General features: G+C 50.1%; 1 protein-coding gene across 1 annotated transcript in view; it reads left to right on the plus strand.

Annotated features, from left to right (window-relative positions):
- The window catches only part of LOC144488752 (retinal guanylyl cyclase 2-like), a 48,819-nt gene extending 33,274 nt beyond the window's left edge, over nucleotides 1-15,545 (plus strand). Inside the window, exons 13-18 of the mRNA XM_078206852.1 lie at nucleotides 2,871-3,063; nucleotides 3,976-4,150; nucleotides 7,261-7,359; nucleotides 11,364-11,458; nucleotides 14,318-14,403; nucleotides 15,464-15,545. Coding sequence (XP_078062978.1) covers nucleotides 2,871-3,063; nucleotides 3,976-4,150; nucleotides 7,261-7,359; nucleotides 11,364-11,458; nucleotides 14,318-14,403; nucleotides 15,464-15,545 — 730 coding nt within the window. The remainder of the gene's footprint in view (nucleotides 1-2,870; nucleotides 3,064-3,975; nucleotides 4,151-7,260; nucleotides 7,360-11,363; nucleotides 11,459-14,317; nucleotides 14,404-15,463) is intronic.
- Nucleotides 15,546-16,468: the final 923 nt, after the last annotated feature.

Here is a 16,468-nt window from a genome sequence, read left to right on the forward strand (position 1 = left end):
AGAAATTTCTCCTCACCTCAGTCCTAAAAGGTTTACCCCTTATCCTCAAACTGTGACCCCCTAGTTCTGGACTCCCCCCAACCACCGGGAACATTCTTTCTGAATCGACCCTGTCTAACCCTGTTGGAATTTTATAAATTTCTATGGGATTCTCTCTCACTCTTCGAAACTCCAGTGAATATAATCCTAACTAACGTATTCTCTCCTCATATGACAGACCTGCCATCCCAGGAATCAGCCTGGTGAACCTTCGCTGCGCTCCCTCTATAGCAAGGACATCCTTCCTCAGATAAGGACAGCAAAACTGCACACAATACTCCAGGTGCGGTCTCACCAACGCCCTATACAATTGCAGCAAAACATCCCTATCCCTATACTCAAGTCCTCTCGCTATGGAGGCCAACATACCATTTGCCTTCTTTACTGCCTGCTGTACCTGCGCGCTTACTCTCAGCGACTGATGCATGAAAAGTAAAGTTTATTTATTAGTCACAAGTCGGCTTACATTAACACTGCAATGAAGTTACTGTGAAAATCCCCTAGTCGCCACACTCCGGCGCCTGTTCCGGTAACACTGAGGGAGAATTTAGCATGGCCAATGCACCCTAACCAACACGTCTTTCGGACTGTGGGAGGAAACCGGAGCACCCGGAGGAAACCCACGCAGACACGGGGAGAACGCGCAGACTCCACACAGACAGTGACCCAAGCCGGGAATCGAACCCAGGTCCCTGGCGCTGTGAGGCAGCAGTGCTAATCACTGTGCCACTGTGCCCAAAACCCTGGAACACCCTCCCTGACAGCACTGTGGGTGTACCTACCCCAGGTGGGCTGCAGTGGGTTCAAGAAGGCGGCTCATAGCGAGAGGACTTGAGAATAGGGATAGGGATGTTTTGCTGCAATCGTACAGGGCGCTGGTGAGGCCACACCTGGAGTATTGTGTGCAGTTTTGGTGTCCTTATCTGAGGAAGGATGTCCTTGCTATAGAGGGAGTGCAGCGAAGGTTTATCAGGCTGATTCCTGGGGTGGCAGGTTTTCCCCACCACATTCTGAATCCCCCGACAATATTCCTTATACATCTATGACTGTGCGGCCAAATTCCCCTCCAATTCAATTTTCAAGTTTGCTGATGACACCACCGTAGTGGGTCGGATCTCAAACAATGATGAGACAGAGTACAGGAATGAGATAGAGAATCTGGTGAACTGGTGCGGCAACAATAATCTCTCCCTCAATGTCAGCAAAACGAAGGAGATTGTCATCGACTTCAGGAAGCGTAAAGGAGAACATGCCCCTGTCTACATCAACGGGGACGAAGTAGAAAGGGTCGAGAGCTTCAGGTTTTTAAGTGTCCAGATCACCAACAACCTGTCCTGGTCCCCCCCATGCCGACACTATAGTTAAGAAAGCCCCACCAACGCCTCTACTTTCTCAGGAGACGAAGGAAATTTGGCATGTCCGCTACGACTCTCACCAACTTTTACAGATGCACCATAGAAAGCAATCTTTCTGGTTGTATCACAGCTTGGTCTGGGCTCCTGCTCTGCCCAAGACCGCAAGGAACTATAAAAGAACAAAGAACAAAGAACAATACAGCACAGGAACAGGCCCTTCGGCCCTCCAAGCCCGCGCCGCTCCCCGGTCCAGGATTGAATCCTGAATCCAGGATCCCCGCCCAATTTTCCAGCCTATCTACATACCAATATCCTATCCACCGAGCTGTCCCTCACAGCTACGATGCTTTGTTCATCACAACCTATTAACTCACCCCCACCCCCCCATTCCAGACCATGTGATCCCCAGGGAGAGGCGAAAACCCAGAGTGAAAAACCCCAGGGCCAATATGGGGAAAAAAAATCTGGGAAATTCCTCTCCGACCCCCTGAGGCGATCGAAACGAGTCCAGGAGATCACAATGGCCCTGATCACAAAATGCTTCCCAACCCTAGTCATTTCCACTTCCACGAACACCATATGAATTCCCTGCCCCCGAGACAGGTTCCCAACTATCCGCAGTCTCACTCTGTACTGGCACCAGCAAGATGATCATAGAATGAAGCCTTGAAACGAGAAACCAGGAACAATTAGCCCGCGCCGCTCCCTGGTCCAAACTAGACCACTCTTTTGTATCCCTCCATTCCCACTCTGTTCATATAGCTGTCTAGATAAGTCTTAAACGTTCCCAGTGTGTCCGCCTCCACCACCTTGCCCGGCAACCCATTCCAGGCCCCCACGACCCTCTGTGTGAAATATGTCCTTCTGATATCTGTGTTAAACCTCCCCCCCTTCACCTTGAAGGTCGTGAATGTAGCCCAATCCATCACGCAAACCAGCCTCCCATCCATTGACTCTGTCTACACTTCCCGCTGCCTCAGGAAAAGAACCAGCATAATCAAGGACCCCACACACCCCGGACATTCTCTCTTCCACCTTCTTCCATCGGGAAAAAGATACAAAAGTCTGAGGTCACGCACCAACCGACTCAAGAACAGCTTCTTCCCTGCTGCTGTCAGACTTTTGAATGGACCTACCTCGCATTAAGTTGATCTTTCTCTACACGCTAGTTATGACTGTAACACTACATTTTGCACTCGCTCCTTTCCTTCTCTATGAACGGTATGCTTTGTCTGTATAGCGCGCAAGAAACAATACTTTTCACTGTATCCCAATACATGTGACAATAATAAATCAAATCAAATCAAACCAAAATGAAGGGGTAATTAGGGACGGGTAATAAATGGTAGTGACACCCACGCTCCGATGGGTGAATATAAAAAGATGATGCGTACGTCACTATTTCCCAGTTGAAACATGGGGAGTGAGTCCGAGACTGGCGATCGCTGACATCTTGTCCCTTTCTCGCTTTGCCAGCTCTGTCGCCCAAGCCCTGAAGACCGGGGTGCCCGTGGAGCCGGAACATTTTGACCAGGTGACAATCTACTTCAGTGACATCATTGGGTTCACCACCATCTCGGCGATAAGCGACCCCATCGAGGTGGTCGACTTGCTCAATGACCTCTACACCTTGTTCGACGCCATCATTGGCTCACACGACGTCTACAAGGTAATTGGCCGCAAGGAAGACCGGGATTCTCTCCAGGAATGTTCCACCGGTCCCGCCAGTACTCGGTGGAGACCAGGTTTTTTGTAAAAGGCACTACCGGCTCTCCCGACGGTGTCAAATACGATTCCCACAGAGCAGAAGGAGGCCATTCGGCCCATCGGGTCTGCACCAAGCACACTCCCACCCTATTCCCGTAACCCCAACTATTTACCCTGCTAATCCCCCGACACTAGGGTCAATTTATCATGATGTGCAGGTGAAGTGGATTGGCCATGCTAAATTGCCCCTTAGTGTCCAAAGATGTGCAGGTTAGGTGGATTGGCCATGCTAAATTGCCCCTTAGTGTCCAAAGATGTGTAGGTTAGGTGGATTGGCCATGCTAAATTGCCCCTTAGTGTCCAAAGATGTGCGGGTTAGGTGGATTGGCCATGCTAAATTGCCCCTTAGTGTCACGGAATGTGTAGGTTAGAGGGATTAGCAGGCTAAATATGTGGGGTTACGGGGATAGGGCCTGGGTGGGATTGTGGTCGGTGCAGGCTCGATGGGAAGGGTCGTGATTGAGAATTTGGGAGAAGTTGTTTGCCAGTGCCAGGCGGCTCGGTAACCAGAGGGGGACAGGGATTGAGGAGAATCAGGAGAAGAGGGGGGGAGGTGAGGAGAATTTTAGTTAGGCAGCGAGTGATCTGGAAGGCGCTGCCTGAAAGGGCGGCCGAAGCAGATTCAACTTGCAAGAGGGAATTGGATAAACACTTGGGGAGGAAGCACTGGGTTGGGAGGGTGGTTGACGGTGGGAGAGTTGGGTTGGTTGGGGGGGAGGGGGAGGTGGGGGGTGGGATTAATGGGATAGCACCACCAAAGGGGGCAGAATGGCCTCCTCCTGCGCCGTATCATCCTCGGATTCTGTGCCTGTAGGTGGAGACGATCGGAGACGCTTACATGGTGGCATCCGGCCTCCCGACTCGCAACGGCAGCCAGCACGCCGCGGAAATCTCCAACATGTCCCTGGACATCCTCAGCAGCATTGGAACGTTCAAAATGAGGCACATGCCTCATCTTCCAGTCCGGATCCGGATTGGACTGCACTCAGGTACTCTGTGCCCACTCAAATCTGGTTTATTATTGTCACGTGTACTGGGACACAGTGAAAACTATTGTTTCTTGCGCGCTATACAGATAAAGCATACCGTTCATAGAGTACATAGGGGAGAAGGATTTGATTTATTATTGTCACATGTATTGGGATACAGTGAAAAGTATTGTTTCTTGCGCGCTATACAGACAAAGCATACCATTCATAGAGTACATAGGGGAGAAGGATTTGATTTATTATTGTCACATGTATTGGGATACAGTGAAAAGTATTGTTTCTTGCGTGCTATACAGACAAAGCATGCCGTTCATAGAGAAGGAAAGGAGAGAGTGCAGAATGTAGTGTTACAGTTACAGCTAGGGTGTAGAGAAAGATCAAGTTAATGCGAGGTAGGTCCATTCAAAAGTCTGACGGCAGCAGGGAAGTAGCTGTTCTTGAGTCGGTTGGTACGTGACCTCAGACTTTTGTATCTTTTTCCCGACAGAAGAAGGTGGAAGAGAGAATGTCCTGGGGTGTGTGGGGTCCTTAATTATGCTGGCTGCTTTTCCCGATGTGGAGATGCCGGCGTCGGACTGGGGTAAACACAGTACGGAGTCTAACAACACCAGGATAAAGTCCAACAGGTTTATTTGGTAGCAAACGCCACTTGCTTTTGGAGCTCATAAAGCTACTGGCTTTTGCTACCAAATAAACCTTTTGGACTTTAACCTGGTGTTGTTAGACTCCTTACTGGGCTTTTCCCGAGGCAGCAGGAAGCGTAGACAGAGTCAATGGATGGGAGGCTGGTTTGCGCGATGGATTGGGCTACATTCACGACCTTTTGTAGTTCCTTGCGGTCTTGGGCTGAGCAGGAGCCAGACCAAGCTGTGATACAACCAGAAAGAATGCTTTCTATGGTGCATCTGTAAAAGTTGGTGAGAGTCGTAGCTGACATGCCAAATTTCCTTAGACTTCTGAGAAAGTAGAGGCGTTGGTGGGGCTTTCTTAACTATAGTGTCGGCGTGGGGGGGACCAGGACAGGTTGTTGGTGATCTGGACACTTAAAAACCTGAAGCTCTCGATCGTTTCTACTTCATCCCTGTTGATGTAGACAGGGGCATGTTCTCCTTTACGCTTCCTGAAGTCGATGACAATCTCCTTCGTTTTGTTGACATTGAGGGAGAGATTAGTGCGTTTGCACCAGAAGGTTGCCCTTGAGGTTTTGCCGTGGTACTGTGGGTGTCCCCATACAGGAGGCAAGGCACTGCGTTGAGAATACCCCAAACTCCCAGAGAATTAAAAAAAACAGACGGAAGGATGAACAGATTCCTTTAGTTTGCAAAGTATGATGTACGGATGTGTGCTGCTTTGAGCATGTATAAATGGGCCACATTATGAACTCGATCGATTGTCTTCAGTTGGTTGTTCGTGTAACCAATAGCACACTCAGGATTATTTTTAGCTTTGCCTTCTCCATGGCAACACCTCGGCCAATCAGAGTCGAATCCCCAGCCAGTCAGTATCCTTTTCCCCCTGCGGTGTCGAATTTTGTTGTGATGATTTGAAATTTGATGTCCCTGCAATTGTCCTGATGAGTGCGAGACGAAAAACTTCGACATTTCTCCCCTTTTCACCAATGTTCAGTTTCTGTGCTTTGGGACGGTGAAAGGCGCTATGTAAATGCCGATCTGTTTTCAAGAGCGACCTCTTTGAACCGAGGTTTTTGGCGATGGGCCGTAACATCTCCTCGTGGGGCTCGATGTTCAACCTTCCCGCGAAGTCACTGGCGACACTTCGCGACATTGAAGGCACTATATGAATGCACGAAGTTAGCACGCAACGTTTTTGAATTTTGGATGCCAGAGGTTGGCCGTTCCGCTTCTCTTGCTGAGCGAGAACCAGTTTCAGCTGGTTGGGAATTTGACTCTGGTCGAGGGGGAAAGCAGACCTGACCAATCCTGAGTGTGCCAATAGCTACACTAACAAGGAGTTGAAGAGAATCGGTCGAGCTGAGGAAGGATGCCCTCATCTGAGGAAGGAGGTCTTCATCTGAGGAAGGAGGTCTTCACCTGAGGAAGGAGGTCTTTACCTGAGGAAGGAGGTCTTCACCTGAGGAAGGAGGTCTTCATCTGAGGAAGGAGGTCTTCATCTGAGGAAAGACATCCTGATCTGAGGAAGGATGTCCTTGCTATAGAGGGAGCGCAGCGAAGGTTTACCAGGCTGATTCCTGGGATGGCAGGTCTGTCATATGAGGAGAGACTAAATCAGTTAGGATTATATTCACTGGAGTTTAGAAGAGTGAAAGGGGATCTGATAGAAACTTATAAAATTCTAACAGGGTTCGACAGGGTAGATTCAGAAAGAATGTTCTCGATGGTGAGGGAATCCAGAACGAGGGGTCACAGTTTGAGGATAAGGGGTAAACCTTTTAGGACTGAGGTGAGGAGAAGTTTCTTCCCCCAGAGGGTGGCGAATGTGTAGAATTCACTCCCACAGAAAATAGCTGAGGCCAAAATGTTGTGTGATTTGAAGAATAAAAGTTTAATTATTAGTCACAAGTCGGCTAACATTAACACCGCAATGAAGTTACTGTGAAAATCCCCTAGTCGCCACACTCCACTGCCTGTTCGGGTAACACTGAGGGAGAATTTAGCACGGCCAATGCACCCTAACCAGCACGTCTTTCGGACTGTGGGAGGAAACCGGAGCACCCGGAGGAAACCCACACAGACACGGGGAGAACGTGCAGACTCCGCACAGACAGTGACCCAAGCCGGGAATCGAACCCGGATCCCTGGCGCTGTGAGGCAGCAGTGCTAACCCGCTGTGCCACCGTGCCACCCACGAATCAATCTTCGGGGCAAAAGGGATCAAGGGATATGAGGGGAAGGCAGGATCAGGATATTGAATTTGATGATCAGCCATGGTCAAAAAGAATGGTGGAGCAGCCTCGAGGGGCTGAATGGCCTCCTCCTGCTTCCGATTTCTGTGATAACATGGCTCATTTATATGCGCTCGGTGTGACGTACATTTGGAGAAGGTGACTGATTGGCTGCAGACAAAAGGAACAGTGAAAGAAAAGAGGGACAATTGAAACCATGTTTAAAATGTTGTGTTCCTGTCTCCAGGTCCCTGTGTGGCGGGGGTGGTGGGGCTAACCATGCCGCGGTACTGTCTGTTTGGAGACACCGTCAACACTGCGTCCCGGATGGAGTCGACAGGACTGCGTAAGTAGCAAGCCCAGTGAAGAGGAGGCTCATTGACTGACACTTAATTATAATATTTTCCAACAGCCATGCACCCGAGTGAGGACCCATCCTGAAACCGGTACCACCGCCGCCCCCCCCCACCCCCGCCACCGAACGACCAACCTCGGGATCTCCCTGTGCACTTAATGGGGGAAATCTAGCAGCCAATTCGTGCACAGCAAGCTCCCACAAATGGCGACACGGTAATGGGCAGGTCACCTGTCCATCCATTGTGATGCTGGGTGAGTCAGGACATGGAATAGAACACTTCCTCACGATCCCCAACTCCCCCCCATCCCCTCTCTCCCCCCATCCCCGTCCCCACGACTTCACATGCTTCTCACGGAAATAGTGATCATAACATCATTCCTGCTCCTGTCTGCCCCCCCTCATAATCCCTGAATTCCCTCGACGATTAAAAATATATCCAACTCTGACTTGAATTCAATCACCCAGACTCCCCCTGCTTCCCGGGGATAGAGTTCCACAGACTGAACCCCTCGATTAGATTCCAGTCTGTAACTCACTCCCGGGTATCTGTTATTCTATATATAAACCATCCCGAACCCCTCGATTAGATTCCAGTCTGTATCTCACTCCCGGGTATCTGTTATTCTATATATAAACCATCCCGAACCCCTCGATTAGATTCCAGTCTGTATCTCACTCCCGGGTATCTGTTATTCTATATATAAACCACCCCTAACCCCTCGATTAGATTCCAGTCTGTAACTCACTGCCGGGTGTCTGTTATTCTATATATAATCCACCCTGAACCCCTCGATTAGATTCCAGTCTGTAACTCACTCCCGGGTATCTGTTATTCTATATATAAACCACCCCGGACCCCTCAATTAGATTCCAGTCTGTATCTCACTCCCGGGTATCTGTTATTCTATATATAAACCATCCCGAACCCCTCGATTAGATTCCAGTCTGTATCTCACTCCCGGGTATCTGTTATTCTATATATAAACCACCCCTAACCCCTCGATTAGATTCCAGTCTGTAACTCACTGCCGGGTGTCTGTTATTCTATATATAATCCACCCTGAACCCCTCGATTAGATTCCAGTCTGTAACTCACTCCCGGGTATCTGTTATTCTATATATAAACCACCCCGGACCCCTCAATTAGATTCCAGTCTGTAACTCACTCCCGGGTATCTGTTATTCTATATATAAACCACCCCGAACCCCTCGATTAGATTCCACTCTGTAACTCACTCCCAGGTATCTGTTATTCTATATATAAACCACCCCGAACCCCTCGATTAGATTCCACTCTGTAACTCACTCCCAGGTATCTGTTATTCGATATATAAACCATCCCGAACCCCTCGATTAGATTCCACTCTGTAACTCACTCCCGGGTATCTGTTATTCTACATGTAAACCATCCCGAACCCCTCGATTAGATTCTAATCTGTAACTCACTCCCGGGTATCTGTTATTCTATATATAAACCACCCCAAACCCCTCGATTAGATTCCAGTCTGTAACTCACTCCCGGATATCTGTTATTCTATATACAAACCACCCCGAACCCCTCCATTAGATTCCAGTCTGTAACTCACTCCCGGGTATCTGTTATTCGATATATAAACCATCCCGAACCCCTCGATTAGATTCCAGTCTGTAACTCACTCCCGGGTATCTGTTATTCTATATATAAACCATCCCGAACCCCTCCATTAGATTCCAGTCTGTAACTCACTCCCGGGTATCTGTTATTCGATATATAAACCATCCCGAACCCCTCGATTAGATTCCAGTCTGTAACTCACTCCCGGGTATCTGTTATTCTATATACAAACCACCCCGAACCCCTCGATTAGATTCCATTCTGTAATTCACTCCCAGGTATCTGTTATTCTATATATAAACCACCCTGCAGCCCTCGATTAGATCCCAGTCTGTAACTCACTCCCAGGTATCTGTTATTCTATATATAAACCACCCCGAACCCCTCGATTAGATTCCAGTCTGTAACTCACTGCCGGGTATCTGTTATTCTATATATAAACCACCCTGAACCCCTCGATTAGATTCCATTCTGATTCAATCTTGGTCTGTTGCTTTTGAACAATGTCCAAAGAACGGTCCAGCACAGGAACAGGCCCTTCGGCCCCTCCAAGCCTGTGCCGATCATGAAGCCCTAACTAAACTAAGAACAAAACCTTTTGCCCTTACTCGGTCCAGATCCCTCTATTCCCTCCCTGTTCCTGTAGCCATCCAGATGCCTATTAAATGTTGCTCATGTGCATCTATTGGCAGCGTGTTCCAGGCACCCATCACCCTCTGTATGAAAACCCTCCCCCCTGCACATCTCCCTTAAACTTTCCCCCTTTCACCTTGAACCTGTGCCCCCTTGTAATTGACACTTCCACCCTGGGGAAAAAGCCTCTGACCATCCACCCTGTCTGTGCCTCTCATCATTTTGTAGACCTCTATCAGGTCTCCCCTCGGCCTCCGTCTTTCCAGTGAAAACAATCCTAGTTTATACGACCTCTCCTCATAGCCGACACCCTCGAGACCAGCAACATCCTGGTGAACCTCCTTTTCACCCTCTCCAGATCCTTCATGTCCTTCTGGTCGTTTGACAACCAGAACTGCGCACAATAGGGGCGGCACGGTGGCACAGTGTTGACCAATTTGATTCCGAAAGTATTGAGTCGGGAAATGTTTGGCATTCACTGAGTTTCTACCGTTCGACTTGATAGTGTACAAAATATTTGTCAAGCCTTTGTAAAGTGTGTTTCTTGAAAGCTGTTTTGGAATTGAGAATGTGTTGGTGAATTTCCTTGCTGCCTCACAGCGCCAGGGACCCGGGTTCGATTCCCGGCTTGGGTCACTGTCTGTGCGGAGTCTGCACGTTCTCCCCCCGTGTCTGCGTGAGTTTCCTCCGGGTGCTCCGGTTTCCTCCCACAGTCCGAAAGACGTGCTGGTTAGGTGCATTGGCCGTGCTAAATTGCCCCTTAGTGTCCAAAGATGTGCAGGTTGGGTGGATTGGCCATGCTAAATTGTCCCTTAGTGTCCAAAGATGTGCGGGTTAGGTGGATTGGCCATGCTAAATTGCCCCTTAGTGTCCAAAGATGTGCAGGTTGGGTGGATTGGCAATGCTAAATTGCCCCTTAGTGTCCAAAGATGTGTAGGTTAGGTGGATTGGCCACGCTAAATTGCCCCTTAGTATCCAAAGATGTGCAGGTTAGGTGGATTGGCCATGCTAAATTGCCCCTTCGTGTCCAAAGATGTGTAGGTTAGGTGGATTGGCCATGCTAAATTGCCCCTTAGTGTCCAAAGATGTGGAGGTTAGGTGGATTGGCCATGTTAAATTGCCCCTTCGTGTCCAAAGATGTGTAGGTTAGGTGGATTGGCCATGCTAAATTGCCCCTTAGTGCCCAACGATATGCAGGTTAGGTGGATTGGCCATGCTAAATTGCCCCTTAGTGTCCAAAGATGTGCCGGTTAGGTGGATTGGCCATGCTAAATTGCCCCTTAGTGTCCAAAGATGTGTAGGTTAGGTGGATTGGCCATGCTAAATTGCCCCTTCGTGCCCAAAGATGTCAAGGTGAGAGAGATTAGCGGGATTAGGTGCATTGGCCGTACTAAACTCTCCCGAACAGGTGCTGGAGCATGGGAACCAGGGGATTTTCAAAGTAACTACATTGCAGTGTTAATGTAAGCCTACCTGTGACACTAATAAATAAATGAATAATTATTCCAAATGCGGCCTAACCAAGAGGTTCTATATCGCTGCAACATGGATGCCAACTCTTGTACTCAATGTCCTGGCTGACGAAGGCAAGCATGCCGTCTGCCTTCTTACTCAGCTTGGCCACCGGGGGTTGCCACATTTAGGGAACCGTGGGCCTGTACGCCCAGATCCCTCTGTATGTCAATGTTGCTCAGGATTCTGCCATTTACAGTGTAATTTACTCTGCACCGTTTGTCGCGGTAATGGATGATGTCTCTGTTTGCAGCCTATCGAATCCACTTGAATCAAAGCACGGTTGACATCCTGCGGAGCCTCGATCTGGGCTATCAGATCCACCTGAGGGGCAAAACTGAACTCAAGGTAATCGGAGCTGATTGGGTCGCGGGTTTGAGGAGAAATGATTGGAGGTGTCGGGACAGGGGTAACAAAGTGTTTTGTTCTTCATTCACGGGCGTCGCCGGCTGGGTCCAGCATCTATTGCCCATCCCTTGAAGGGCCGTTGAGAGTTAACCACATTGCCTGTGGCTCTGGAGTCACATGTAGGCCAGACCGGGGTAAGGACGGCAGATTTCCTTCCCTAAAGGAACCAGTTTTTCCGACAATGGGTCATCAGTAGATTCTCAATTCCAGATATTCTTTTATTGAATTCAAATTCCACCATCTGCCGTGGCGGGGATTCGAACCCGGGTTCCCCCAGAACATTAGCTGGGTTTCTGGATTAATATTCCAGCGATAATACCACTAGGCCATCGCCTGCCCTGAATGAATTGAGCTGGCGTGACTCTGGGTGAGATGTTAGTTCAGGCCCAGTTTATAGAACATTGTGTTGAATTCTTGGTGCCGTGCTTCCCGGAAGGACGATGTACAGCCTTTGCAGAGGGTGCGGAAGAGATTGGCATGGAGAATTGTGCCAGGGATGAAGGGTTACGCTTGCGTGCAGAGACTGGAGAAGCCGGGCTGGTCCTCCCTGGAGCAGAGGCGGTAAAAAGATGGGAATTTGATTTGAAGGGTTCGGAATGACAAGGAGTTTGGACTGGGTGTTCACCAAGGGTGAAAGGCCGGATAACCAGGGAACTTGGATAAGTCAGAGAAACAGAGGCCACGTGAGGGGGGATCTTTTCCCTGGCAGTGAGTAGTTGGGATCTGGGATCTATCAGAGTCAGTGGTTGGGATCTGGGATCTATCAGAGTCAGTGGTTGGGATCTGGGATCTATTGGAGGGAATGGTTGGGATCTGGGATGTATCAGAGTGAGTGGTTGGGATATGGGATCTATCAGAGTCAGTGGTTGGGATCTGGGATCTATTGGACGGAATGGTTGGGATCTGGGATCTATCAGAGTGAGTTGTTGGGATCTGGGATCTATCAAAGCGGGTGTCTGGATTCTGTGATTTATCAGAATGAGTGGTTTGGATCTGGGATCTATCGGAGTGAGTGTTTGGGATCTGGGATCTATCAGAAGGAGTGGTTGGGATCTGGGATCTATCCGAGGGTGTACTTGGGATCTAGTATCTATCGGAGGGTGTAGTTGGGATCTGGGATCTATTGAAGGGAGTGGCTGGGATCTATTGGAGGGAATGGTTGGGATCTGGGATCGATCAGAGGGAGTGGTTGGGATCTGGGATCTATTGGTGGGTGTGGTTGGGATCTCAGGATCTATTGGTGAGTGTGGTTGGGATCTCTTGATCTATCAGAGGGAGTGGTTGGGATCTGGGATCTATCGGAGGGAATGGTTGGGATCTGGGATCTATTGGATGGAGTGGTTGGGTCCGGGAGTTTATCAGAGGGTGTGATTGGGATCTGGGATCTATTGGAGGGAATGCTGGGATCTGGGATCTATCAGAGTGTATTTTAGGGATCTAGGATCTATCGGAGGGAGTGGTTGGGTTTTGGGATCTATCAGAGGGAGTGGTTGGGATCTGGGATCTATCGGAGGGAATGGTTGGGATCTGGGATCTATTGGGTGGAGTGGTTGGGTTTGGGAGTTTATCAGAGGGTGTGATTGGGATCTGGGATCTATTGGAGGGAGTGCTGGGATCTGGGATCTATCAAAGGGAGTGGTTTGGGATCTGGGATCTATCAGAATGAATTTTAGGGATCTAGGATCTATTGGAGGGAGTGGTTGGGTTTTGGGATCTATCAGAGGGAGTGGTTGGGATCTGGGATCTATCGGAGGGAATGGTTGGGATCTGGGATCTATTGGGTGGAGTGGTTGGGTTCGGGAGATTATCAGAGGGTGTGATTGGGATCTGGGATCTATTGGAGGGAATGCTGGGATCTGGGATCTATCAGAGTGTATTTTAGGGATCTAGGATCTATCGGAGGGAGTGGTTGGGTTTTGGGATCTATCAGAGGGAGTGGTTGGGATCTGGGATCTATCGGAGGGAATGGTTGGGATCTGGGATCTATTGGGTGGAGTGGTTGGGTTCGGGAGTTTATCAGAGGGTGTGATTGGGATCTGGGATCTATTGGAGGGAGTGCTGGGATCTGGGATCTATCAAAGGGAGTGGTTTGGGATCTGGGATCTATCAGAGTGAATTTTAGGGATCTAGGATCTATTGGAGGGAGTGGTTGGGTTTTGGGATCTATCAGAGGGAGTGGTTGGGATCTGGGACCTATCCGAGTCAGTGATTGGGATCTGGGATCTGTCAGAGGGAGTGGATGGGATCTGGGATCTATCAGAGGGAGTGGTTGGGATCTGGGATCTATCAAAGGGCGTGGTTGGGATCTGGGGTCTATCGGAGGGAGTGGTTGGGATCTGGGATCTATCGCAGGGCGTGGGTGGGATCTGGGATCTATCAGAGGGAGTGGTTGGGATCCGGGATCTATCGGAGGGAGTGGTTGGGATCTGGGATCTATCCGAGGGAGCGGTTGGGATCTGGGATCTATCAGTGGGAGTGGTTGGGATCCGGGATCTATCGGAGGGAGTGGTTGGGATCTGGGATCTATCCGAGGGAGCGGTTGGGATCTGGGACCTATCGGAGGGAGTGGTGGAGGCAGATTCAGTGGGGGGTTTGGTAAGGGAATTGGAGGGGTAATAAAGGGAGGTGGAATATCCAGTATGTGCGGGGGGTGGGGCGGGGAGTGGGGGTTCTATAAGCGGATGGTTCGTTGAGAGAGCAGTGCCCTTGTCTGGGTGATGTGAGAATGAGACTGGGGGAGGGTTGTTGGAAAGGTGGAACGCTCTTGTAGTTACTGTTACCTGTCTCTGTTTCCCGCAGGGCAAAGGCATCGAAGATACTTTCTGGCTCGTGGGGAAAGAGGGTTTTAAAAAACCTCTCCCGACTCCACCAGACCTGCTACCTGGGTAGGTAACGCCCTCCCCTTCCCGCTGTGACTGGCCAATGTGTGTGTGCGCTGAGAGACTGAAGGACTGATCCAATCCAGATGTTGAAGGAGATACACGGATTTGATTGGTGTTGACAGAGAGGAGGTCTCCCCTCTGGTGGGGGTGGGAGTCAGCGGGGGGGAGAGTTCAGAACAAGGAGAGCCCAGAACCTACAGATTGGAGCCCGGTTGTTTATGGAGGAATGTGAGAAAGGACTTTCTACCCAAAGGGGAGTGGGAGTGGGGCCCACATTCTCCCCACTCCCCCGTGGGAGCGAGTCCCACATTCTCCCCACTCCCCGTGGGAACGAGTCCCACATTCTCTCCCACTCCCCGTGGGAGCGAGTCCCACATTCTCCCCACTCCCCGTGGGAGCGAGTCCCACATTCTCCCCACTCCCCCTGGGAGCGAGTCCCACATTCTCCCCCACTCCCCGTGGGAGCGAGTCCCACATTCTCCCCCACCCCCCGTGGGAGCGAGTCCCACATTCTCCCCACTCCCCGTGGGAGCGAGTCCCACATTCTCCCCCACTCCCCGTGGGACCGAGTCCCACATTATCCCCACTCCCCGTGGGAGCGAGTCCCACATTCTCCCCACTCCCCGTGGGAGCGAGTCCCACATTCTCCCCACTCCCCGTGGGAGCGAGTCCCACATTCTCCCCCACTCCCTGTGAGAGCGAGTCCCACATTCTCCCCCACCCCCCGTGGGAGCGAGTCTCATATGCTCTCTGGGTAAAAAAATTCCTGACTGGGTTTACCAGTGTCCGCCTGATATTTATCACCCCCTGTGGGGACTGCCCCTGCAAACATCTCTGTGCCGACCCCACCAAACCCTCTCAACAATTCGAGCTCCTTGATTGGGTCACTCCCTGGGCCTTCTGTTTTCTCGATCAGTGAGCCTGGGCCTTGTTCAATCCTTCCTGGGGTTTCTAATCGCTGTGTTGCTTGTCAACCTTTCCTCCAGTGTCCCTGTGACCTTTCTCGGACGTGTTGGCCCGACATCGACACGGTTTAATTTTCTTTCTCTGTTCCCACCCTCAGAGCCAGTAACCACGGCATTAGTTTGGAGGAAGTCCCCCCAGAAAGACGTCAGAAGCTGCTGAAGGCTCGGAATATGAAATAGGTAGAGATTACCGAACCTTATTCTCATTGATTGCTGCTGGCATGAAGCCGTCTCGTTTTCCCGTCCATGTTTCACGTTGACTGAGTTCCCTCCATTAGGTCAACGCTCTTGCCATCCACGCCCTCCTCCTATCAGTCCATAAAAGGTCGTGAATGTAGCCCAGTCCATCACGCAAACCAGCCTCCCATCTATTGACTCCACTTCCCGCTACCTCGGGGAAAAGCAGCCGGCATAATCAAGGACCCCCACGCACCCCGGACATTCTCTCTTCCACCTTCTTCCATCGGGAAAAAGATACAAAAGTCTGAGGTCACGCACCAACCGACTCAAGAACAGCTTCTTCCCTGCTGCTGTCAGACCTTTGAATGGACCTACCTTGCATTAAGTTGATCTTTCTCGAGCTGTGACTGTAACACCACTGCACGGTGGCACAGTGGGTTAGCGCTGCTGTCTCACAGCGCCAGGGACCCGGGTTCGATTCCCGGCTTGGGGCCACTGTCTGTGTGGAGTCTGCACGTTCTCCCCGTGTCTGCGTGGGTTTCCTCCGGGTGCTCCGGTTTCCTCCCACATTCTGAAAGACGTGCTGGTTCGAGTGCATTGACCCGAACAGGCGCCGGACTGTGGCGAATCGGGGAATTTCACAGTAACTTCATTGCAGTGTTAATGTAAGCCTTACTTGTGACTAATAAATAAACTTTAACTACATTCTGAATTCTTTCCTTTCCTTCTCTATGAACGGTATGCTTTGTCTGTATAGCGCGCAAGAAACAATACTTTTCACTGTGTCCCAATACACGTGACAAAAATAAATCAAATCCTTCTCCCCTATGTACTCTATGAACAGTATGCTTTGTCTGTATAGCGCGCAGGAAACAATACTTTTCACTGCATCCCAATACATGTGACAATAATAAATCAAATCC

This window comes from Mustelus asterias, unplaced genomic scaffold, assembly GCF_964213995.1.
Source record: "Mustelus asterias unplaced genomic scaffold, sMusAst1.hap1.1 HAP1_SCAFFOLD_1840, whole genome shotgun sequence".
NCBI lineage: Eukaryota > Metazoa > Chordata > Chondrichthyes > Carcharhiniformes > Triakidae > Mustelus > Mustelus asterias.